At 36.0% G+C, this 9,696-nt stretch overlaps 1 protein-coding gene across 2 annotated transcripts; it reads left to right on the plus strand.

Annotated features, from left to right (window-relative positions):
• The first annotated feature begins 223 nt into the window (after window positions 1-223).
• On the plus strand, window positions 224-6,642 carry LOC114163165 (Pleckstrin homology (PH) domain superfamily protein). 2 transcript variants are annotated; one of them, XM_028047298.2, is made up of 10 exons: window positions 224-1,175; window positions 1,257-1,613; window positions 2,445-2,544; window positions 2,859-3,307; window positions 3,504-3,659; window positions 4,555-4,722; window positions 4,790-4,930; window positions 5,186-5,416; window positions 5,715-5,828; window positions 6,300-6,642. In XM_028047298.2, the coding sequence occupies exons 1-10, from the start codon at window positions 714-716 to the stop codon at window positions 6,483-6,485; spliced, it is 2,364 nt and encodes a 787-aa protein (XP_027903099.1). In that variant the 5' UTR covers window positions 224-713; the 3' UTR covers window positions 6,486-6,642. The 2 variants fall into 2 exon arrangements, with proteins under 2 accessions (XP_027903099.1, XP_027903100.1); XM_028047299.2 differs by having other exon boundaries at window positions 2,862-3,307.
• The last annotated feature ends 3,054 nt before the right edge of the window (window positions 6,643-9,696 follow it).

A 9,696-nucleotide genomic window follows, 5' to 3' on the forward strand; every position in this document is an offset into this window, starting at 1 on the left:
CAATGCATTGTCCACACGTCCTTCTGTCAAAGCTCCACGTGTCAGCAGCTGAAGGAGCCGGCGGCATCTTATCCCCTGTATCCTCGTTGCAGACAATCATTACCCCCTCAATCCAGAGGGAAAAGGTGTTTGAGAAGAGTCAATCATGATCGCAGATCACACCTCTCAACCAACCTCCTCATAATATTTAAAAACTTTAGCCAAGGCATCCAATTCCAAGATCAGCGGTTTTTCGTCTCTCTCTATCTCTCTACATATCTGCTGCCACCTCATCCCACCGGAAAAAAAAACACTTCTCTCTTTCATTACTCATCATCATCTCCCACCTTAACTTCCTCATTCACAAATATATCACTTAACTTCTCCAATATTCATTACTCATTCATTTATTTACTATTCTAATTCTGATTCCAATATTCTAACCCCTCACTCCCACCTTGCCCCTTCATTTCACACTTCACCTATTTCTTTTATTCATTTTTATTTATTTATTTTTATTTTTATTATTATTATTTCACTATTTTACTTCTAATCTATTCATAACCGTTTTTATCTTCCTCTCGCCTCACGCAAATTACTTCACCCCCTTCCATTACTGATCGTCTAATCGCGCTTAGCATGAACCTCCATCAAATCCCTACCGCCGTCATCCACAGCCGCCGCCGACATCTAACAACGCTTTCGCCGCAGTGATATCGATATTAATCTTCTACATGCATCCTTTCTGCTGCGTGTCCGCCATTTCCGACCAGGCCTCGCCAGTGAAACCCTCGTTCGCGGACTTCCCCATGCCGCCTCTCCCTGCCGCCGCCGCCACCGCCGCCACCGTGAGATCCGATTCGGCTCCGCGGCACAGCCACAAGCACAGCCACAGCGGGAGTCAGCGGGAGCAGCCGGTGGACTTGAAGATCAACGACCTCGTTGGCAACGGAATCTCTGGAATACTGTACAAATGGGTGAATTACGGCAAAGGATGGCGGCCGCGATGGTTTGTACTCCAAGACGGCGTTCTCTCCTACTATAAGATTCACGGACCTGATAAGATCGTCGTGAATCCCGAAACCGAGAAAGGCTCCATGGTTATCGGCGAAGAATCCATGCGCAGGATAACTCGCAACCGCAATTCCTATCCCTGCCAGCACGTGCGAAAGCCGTTTGGGGAAATCCATCTCAAGGCAGGACCTAGCTCTACTCCTCCCTTACTTAATTTCAATTATTAGGGATTTCGATGAGATTTATTTGCCTTGAGTTTGCAGGTTTCGACTATTCGCGAGAGCAAATCGGATGACAAGCGCTTCTCGGTTTTCACCGGAACGAAGAGGCTCCACCTGAGGGCGGATACGCGTGAGGATCGTCTGTCGTGGACGGAGGCGTTGCAGGCGGTAAAGGACATGTTCCCCCGGATGTCAAACAGCGAGTTGATGGCTCCGTTGGACAATGTAACCGTTTCGACGGAGAAACTGAGACTTCGGCTTATGGAAGAGGGAGTGAGCGAGGGGACTATTCAGGACAGTGAGCAAATCATGAGGACTGAGTTTGCGGCGCTGCAAAGCCAGCTTGTGCTGCTTAAGCAGAAGCACTCAATTCTCATTGACACTCTGCGCCAATTAGAGGTACGTCTAGTCAAAACTCCAACCAACACCTCGTAACAATTCAAAGTAGCGCATCCGAAAAGTTGAATACCATAAATTGGTGTACGGTATAAAGTAAAATATTGTGTACTCTATCACGTCGGAATGTGAATCTATTCTCAGTAACATGGATAGTTGAGGTTATGTAGTTTGTTATCGTATTATCTCCAAAATATAAATATTTGATAGGAGAAGTAGGTTATGGTTAGTCGGTAGGGTATATGAAAGTTACAAAGATCTTTTCGCTGATCTTGTGACTTTTATTGACCTTGTCATGCGTACCAGAATCCTGGTATAAATTATACCTTCAACTTACTGACTTACTACATATACGTTATAAATATGAACGCTCCTTGAATAGATTTGTGTGAGCTGTAGTGAGTCACCCTCTCGAGATATATGCATGCATCTCGTGTTCATTTCTCTTTCTCTGAAAAATGCGGCTGTTACAAATTTTGATTGTTCTGGACTGACAAGATATATATGAATGGTTTAAGGTTTATTTTTTCCCGTCATCTGGATCCTGCAAGTTGCCTTCGTGAATGTAAAACATAGTTCCTTTTAACCAAATGTGAAGAACCGCAATTATATTGTGTCATGGGTAGGTTCTTCACAGGATGAATGCTTTTATTAACATATTTTCAAATTAAGTCTATCAAATCATGCATTATAGGGGGTTACAGTCATCAATTTAAGTCCATTAAGTTATTCACTGTTTCATTTGCAATTTGAATTTGCACATGAATGGTTTATTTTTGTAAATCTTTTCTTCACGTGTATTAGTGAACTTTTATCTATGTTGTATTATTCTAGACAGAAAAGGTTGATCTGGAGAATACAGTAGTTGATGAGAGCCAAAGACAGTGGAATGATGAAGAGGCTTCCTCAAGATTAGCGCAAGAAAAATTTAGTGGTAAGACTTCTCCATTTGCAGCACGTTTGTGTAGATGTCTCATTGTTCTAGTGATGCATTTTCTTCAAACATGAATTATTTGTCTACTATCTCTATCTATCTATGATACAAGATGCCACCTCCTTTCAAATTGCTTTTTTCTAAATTCTCCCCTTCGCCTGTCTCTCTCTCTCTCTCCCCTCTCTCTAAAGTTATATCAAATAGTTGTTTATAAATTAAAGAATTGTAGTGCATATATCTCATACCTGCTGACCAATTGTTATGCCCTAACTAAGCCTTTTATACTTTTATTTATTTTCCTATTTTTAATTTAGAAGGAACCGGAAGTGAATCTGAAGATGACAATGATCGAAATGATGCTGCTGAGGAAGAAACTGACGATGATGACAATGCCTTTTTTGATACTCGTGATATTCTGTCGTCCAGTTCTTTTAAAAGTAATGGGTCTGATTACAGAATGTCATCCTTCTCTTCAGATGATGAAGGGTTCTATGCATTTGAATCAGAGGATGACATAGATCCTTCAATTAGATATGTTGGAACCAATTACCCTCATGTTAAACGGCGTAAGAAATTGCCAGACCCTGTAGAAAAAGAGAAAGGAGTCAGTCTGTGGTCAATGATTAAGGATAATATAGGGAAGGATCTAACAAAAGTTTGCCTTCCTGTTTATTTTAACGAGCCTCTTTCCTCCCTACAAAAATGTTTCGAGGAAATGGAGTACTCATATCTCTTGGACCAAGCATATGAATGGGGAAGAAGGGTAAGTCCGAATCTGACTGACAGATCTCTATTTCTCTGTACTATTAAGGCAAATCTGAGTGCTTAAATATTATTGTTTCATTTGATATAAGAAAATTTTCAGTGTTGTGTTGAGTTCGATTTTCTTGCTTCTGGCTAGTTCAATGCAATATTGGGCGCATTTGGCCACTTTTAACTAATTGGAAATGCCATGCCAGGGTAATAGCCTCATGAGGATTCTCTATGTTGCGGCTTTTGCTGTATCTGGCTATGCTGCAACAGAAGGAAGAGTTTGCAAACCATTTAATCCATTACTTGGGGAAACATATGAGGCTCACTATCCAGATAAAGGCCTTCGGTTTTTCTCAGAGAAGGTATGATCTAATCTTCCGCCGTAAAGTGATTAATAAATTACCCATTTTCAACTTAAGCTAAGTTATATAATAAGAACTTGGGTATTTTGGGGTGGCTAAAAGTCGTACGTCGGGTAGTACGGGATGCTCCGTGTATATTTGAGTTCTTGAGTCTTCTCAGTTAATAGTTAGCTTTTGAGGATGAATTTCTCAAGTGCTTGACTACTTATAATTGGCCTAAGAGGTAGTTGTCCGTGTCTTAGAAAGGGCTACCTATAATATAAAGGGTTCACATTGGTGAAGGGTTTTGACCAACAAGGAAGTTGAGTGAAGTGTCGTACCCTGAAAGTTCCTATGACATAAGCTTTCAGGGGCGGTGCTATGATAGGCACTTGGGTATGTGGGGTGTCTAACAAAGTCCCACATCGACTTGGGTATTTAAGTTAGCTTTTGAGGGCGAGTTTCCAAGTACTTGGCTAGTTATTTGTATAAAACCACGATAATTTGTATTCTCCCTTTAGCATTCCTTTATAATGCAACCCAATTTACATATTTGTTAAGGGGGTCAAGCAAAGTATCAAACCATGATAATTACTGTGGGGACATTTTTTCCCTTTTTGAGGTCTTAATCATAGTTATTTGAATGGTTTATTTGATGAAATTGTATGTACGAACCACTCCTTTGAATTTCTTTCAGACAATGGCTTTGAATTAAGAAAGGAACAGCTTTCCCCCATACGGAGGACCATAATTTTAAAAACTGCACCATTTATTTCATGAATAAGAGATGTACCGTGGGTGCATTAGTTCCATGGAAATCCTATGAACACAATGCAATTTGGATTTTGGTGTCCGACAAAAGGGATAAACTTGTTTTTTTTTATCATAAATTATTAATATTTCTGCTTCCCCTCAGGTCAGTCATCACCCTATGATTGTAGCATGTCACTGTGAGGGTACAGGTTGGAAATTTTGGGGAGATAGCAACCTAAAGAGCAAATTTTGGGGGCGATCAATTCAGCTTGACCCTGTTGGTACTTTGACTTTGGAATTTGATGATGGAGAAGTTTTCCAGTGGAGTAAGGTATATATTATCTGGTTCAACTGCTATCCTGCTCTGGTTCTAGTTCTAAACGGTCTTGTTCTTTCAGGTTACTACATCAATATACAATCTCATTTTGGGAAAACTATACTGTGATCACTATGGTACAATGCGTATAGAGGGAAATCAAGAGTACTCGTGTAAACTGAAATTCAAGGAACAATCTATAATTGATCGAAATCCTCACCAGGTGCTCTATATCTGTTGCATGGAATCTATTTTTTCACATTTAACAGATTCATTAGCTTTGGTATTAAATTTTCATCCTTTTTGGTTTGTATAAGACCTAGTTGTCCTACTATATAGACTCAATATGGTCATTTTTCTTTAAGGAAAATAGTGAGGCCTTTGTTATTAACTGGACTTTTCATTTTTCCTCTCACTATAGATATATGAAAGTTTTTGCAGAGGCTTGTCTCTCATTGTGATTTATCTGTTTCTCTAGGTTCATGGTATCATTCAAGATAGGAACGGAAAAACTGTATCAACTTTGTTTGGAAAATGGGATGAAAGCATGCATTACGTTAATGGAGACTACACCGGGAAAGGGAAAGGTCACGAATCTTTGTCAGATGCCCGTTTGCTCTGGAAGCGAAGCAAGGCTCCCAAGATTCCCACTAGATACAACTTCACTCGCTTTGCAATCACACTAAACGAACTGACCCCTGGCTTGAAGGTCTGTTTTGTTTACCATATTCTCTTTTTATGTTACCATTCTTTGTACTAAGTCCAGGAAAAACACTGTATTATTCGCTGCTAGTAGTGCTTGGTTGTGTATGCTTTAACTGGAGCTCACTTGGTTCTCGCAATAACAAGGGGAAACTAACTTTTTCTCTACAAACACGAAGTATATCCAAAAGAAGGAACAAAATAGTCCCATATCTCACTGTGCACATTTGTGTATCTTTGAGTTTGTTTGTGATTTTTTCGTTTGTTAGACATTGATCATTAATTTACCTTTTGGTTTTATATAGGAGAAGTTGCCACCTACAGATTCAAGGTTAAGGCCAGACCAGAGGTATTTGGAAAATGGGGAGTATGACATGGCAAATTCAGAAAAGTTAAGGCTAGAGCAGCGGCAGCGACAGGTGCCAACTTCATATTACCTACTGTAACATTTGGTGTTGTGGTTTTACCTGCAGCCCCGTAATCAGAGAGATCTGATTAGTTTTCTTTCTATGCTTCTAACATCCTTTGTGAAAGGGTTCGAGTAGATTGTGTTCAACTTGTTTTTAGCTTTCCTGAAGGCAGAACAATTTTCTATATTTTTTTCAATCTTTCTTTTTTCTAGTTTAGGCAAAAGAACTCTTGATAAGAAATTATCAAACAAGAGATTAAGAGGGTGAGTTTACCATTTTTGCTAGTTTTGACTATAGCTCCTCAATCAGCTCTAAATCACACGTTCATTATTGTCAAGTTCATGATTCATTTTATGCAAATAGCGTATAATGTTGACAAGAGTTGGCTTTGTGGGCAGGAAATTGAAGTAAATGAAATGCTATAGATATTATCATATCCTTATTTGATAGTGATTAATTGATTGTTTGAATGTGATTCAGGCTCGGAAGATGCAAGAGAGTGGTTGGAAACCACGGTGGTTTGCGAAGGATAAGGCGAGCGGGACATACCTTTACGTTGGAGGATACTGGGAGGCCCGACAAAGAGGAAACTGGGACTCCTGCCCTGACATCTTTGGCCAAATTCCTTCCGATCATATTTCTGACGAAGGTCAAATTACATTTTAGTTCTTCATTTTTTTCTTCCCAATTTTTTTACTGATGGGTGTCTAATTTCTGCGAGCCAGTTCGCCGTCATGTGCACCCATGAAATTCATGTAACCCAATCAGATGAAAATATGAGGCAGTAATAATGTAATTCTTTTTTATTTTCTTTCCGATACAATCCCTTGTTACTTGGAACATACGTAATATTATCATATCCACAGGAACGCATTAATCAATCAAAATAAATACAACTAATTGTCCCCAGCCTATATTGCACGCATAACTTAAACCACAAATCACCTAAGCACATCTTATGCTTGCCAGAATCACGAAAGCAGGTGGTCCATGAAGATCATAAACCATCACTTCTTATGGCCTATCTCCATAACCAACTCTTTCTCCATTTTCAAAAGCCAACAGCAATGTCTTTAGGATTATGAATTCCTATTAACTTTCTAGACTCTTCCGGAAACTATACAATGTTTCACCTTTAACAAGCTATATAAACGACTCCTAAATCATCACTGAATATGATACTTGGGGCAATAATAACAATAATAATAATAATTAGTATTGTTATTGCATGGACCATGTATGTTATTTAGTTAGTGCCCTTAATTGCTGCTTTGGTAAATAATAAACATGATCACTTTCGTTGTGAACACGATTCAATATAATTGTGGTTCAAATTAATTTCTAAACGCCTTATTTATGATTAATCAATATCAAAATTTCAGAATAAATGAGCCCCAAAGCTTTTAAATTTTTGGTAGGAGTGAGAAAGTGCATTTAAATAAAACAATAATGCAGGATACCTAATTTAATGAAAAGATATGTAGATGAAAGGAAACAGTGGTGCACTTTTACAGATGGGACCTGTTCTCCAGTGACACCTTCAACTTAGACAAAGTTTATGGACAGCTTTTGTTGGACAGTTTTTAATCTGATAAGTTAGATTGCGACCTGTGCTGAAATTGTTCATTACAAATTTATAATGCTGATGGCCTATGTGGTTGTCAGAGTTTATGTCCCAGTCAATTTACACTGACAAGACAAAATCCCACTTCCTACAATATCGTACATGTCTCAAACTAAAAAGAGGGTTTTAAGAAACTTCATCAAATAACATATTCCAAAAGCTAAATTTCAAACATCAATAATTTACTTTAAGAAACTTTTTTATTAATCCATATTTCCCTTTTTTTAATTTCTTTTCGGTGAACCCTTATTTCAATCTTCCAATCCAAGGATATGATGGTCCTTATAGTAGCTCTCCAGAGTGTTTTAACATTAATATAGTTCGAAAATAAAAAGCCATTAACTTATCTTTTAAATAATTAATTCAGTTTCACAATCATTAAAAATAATTTATCTCAATTCAATTCAATCTCTTAACTGTAAATGTTTGTGTATATATATCTTTCCCAAGGTTTTAAAACATTCTTCTCCTTTTTTTTCTTTCAAAATCTTTCTTTATAAAATGACTCTCTAATTTTCTTTCGAGATAAATTTAATTATACTTCTCTCTTCTCCTAGTATCTCTTATTTTGATATGATGTAAAAACAATGTACAACATAATTTCTCAAAATAATTTGATATTCCTACAATTTCGGCCCAGTGTTGTATGTACAATATTTTATGGACTAAAATTGGGTTCGTAATTACGTACAGGGCACTAGTACAACAACGGGGAAATAATACGAGCATGTAGGCCCAATAACACGACAATACATACTGATTGCTACTACAGTATTTCTTCGATTTTCTTCTATATTCCAATTTGTATTTTACTATTAATTTACTCTTAGCATTTGATAGTACAATTCACTCCATTATATATTTGAATATACTCATTTTCTTTTCCCAATTAATATGAGATGTTGATTGTACAACGTTTAATATATATTTAATTATTTGATATATAGTTGAATATACTCGTTATTTGAATATATTTGATTGTTCGTTTGATATCATTACCAATATTAACTCAAGCTTTCCATGAAATAACGAGTGTTGGTCTAAATTAGGAATGTTGCATTGCAAGAAATATTTAGAGAATGAATTTTATTATCGATGTAATTTTATTCCACCTGAACAAAATTACTTATATGTTTGATACATTTGTCATATATCTAGTCAAAGATATAATTAAGAATTACTATAATACTAAGGCAAAAGTATTAGTAATAAATAAAACTGTCAAAGATGAAAAAAAGAGATACATATTTGCTATTATAAAATGTATTATACAAGTAACCAAAAAATGTACTTATACTTCAAGATAGATAACAAAACACTAATTAGAATACTAATCAGAAGTAAAATTTCCCATAAATGTTAATAAAATATAATTAAGGATATGGGCCATTTGTCGATGAAATTGGTGTAATGGTTAAGTGGGTCTAAAGTTGGCCCCAAATCATACATTGTCCCGACAACTGTAGAAAATAAAATTCTGAACACATATGAAGTATGTATTAATTTGAGGCACCTAGATTTTGGCAGGATGTGTGACGTAGAATGGTGTTATTTTTGGTATGTGATATAAGAAGACAGTAATTCCTTCTTTTGGATGAAAGATTTTTGTTAACTAACTTATACTTTAGTTCATGAGTACTTGACCCGTACTTCTAATTTTGTACACAAACAAGACTGATATGGTCACAAAGGAGGTCAAAAATTCGTTATTGTAAATATTCGTGGATAAAATTCGTGACAAATAAAGAATTAATGTTGTAAATGAATACTTGTGAGTAACAGATACGAAAATTTTGTATACTTTTGTGTTAATATAGCGGGTACAAATATCATATTATCTATACTCATGGATATCCGTATTTGTTATACTATAATTTAAATTAAAAAATTTTTAAAAAAAACATGATTAAAATATTAACACATTGATTTTGCATTAGTTATTTTCTATTAGTTTTAAAAAATATTCATTTATTTGTCATTCAACACTATATAAAAAAATTAAAAAGGTTATTTGGACTTTGTTTTAAAATTATGAATGTTATATTTTGTATTTTATTTGAATTTATGGTTAAAATATGTTGTTAAATATTTTAAATTTTTAAAAAATATTCCGAGTATTTGTAGATATAAAAGAAAATATAGATACTCACATAACATATCCTCACAAAATATAAAATCAAAATGGATATTTATCAATAAATTAAATACAGAAGAACTATTACCCATATTCTACGAATTCTAGCATCATCCCTA

This window comes from Vigna unguiculata, chromosome 9, assembly GCF_037176805.1.
Source record: "Vigna unguiculata cultivar grain cowpea cultivar isolate G323 ecotype 2 chromosome 9, ASM3717680v1, whole genome shotgun sequence".
Classification (NCBI taxonomy): domain Eukaryota; kingdom Viridiplantae; phylum Streptophyta; class Magnoliopsida; order Fabales; family Fabaceae; genus Vigna; species Vigna unguiculata.

Coding starts and splice junctions, on each gene's coding strand:
- LOC114163165 (XM_028047298.2), top strand. CDS start 714: ATGCATCCTTTCTGCTGCGTGTCCGCCATTTCCGACCAGGCCTCGCCA. Junction 1,614..2,444: donor ACACTCTGCGCCAATTAGAG/GTACGTCTAGTC, acceptor GTATTATTCTAG/ACAGAAAAGGTTGATCTGGA. Junction 5,417..5,714: donor AACTGACCCCTGGCTTGAAG/GTCTGTTTTGTT, acceptor GGTTTTATATAG/GAGAAGTTGCCACCTACAGA.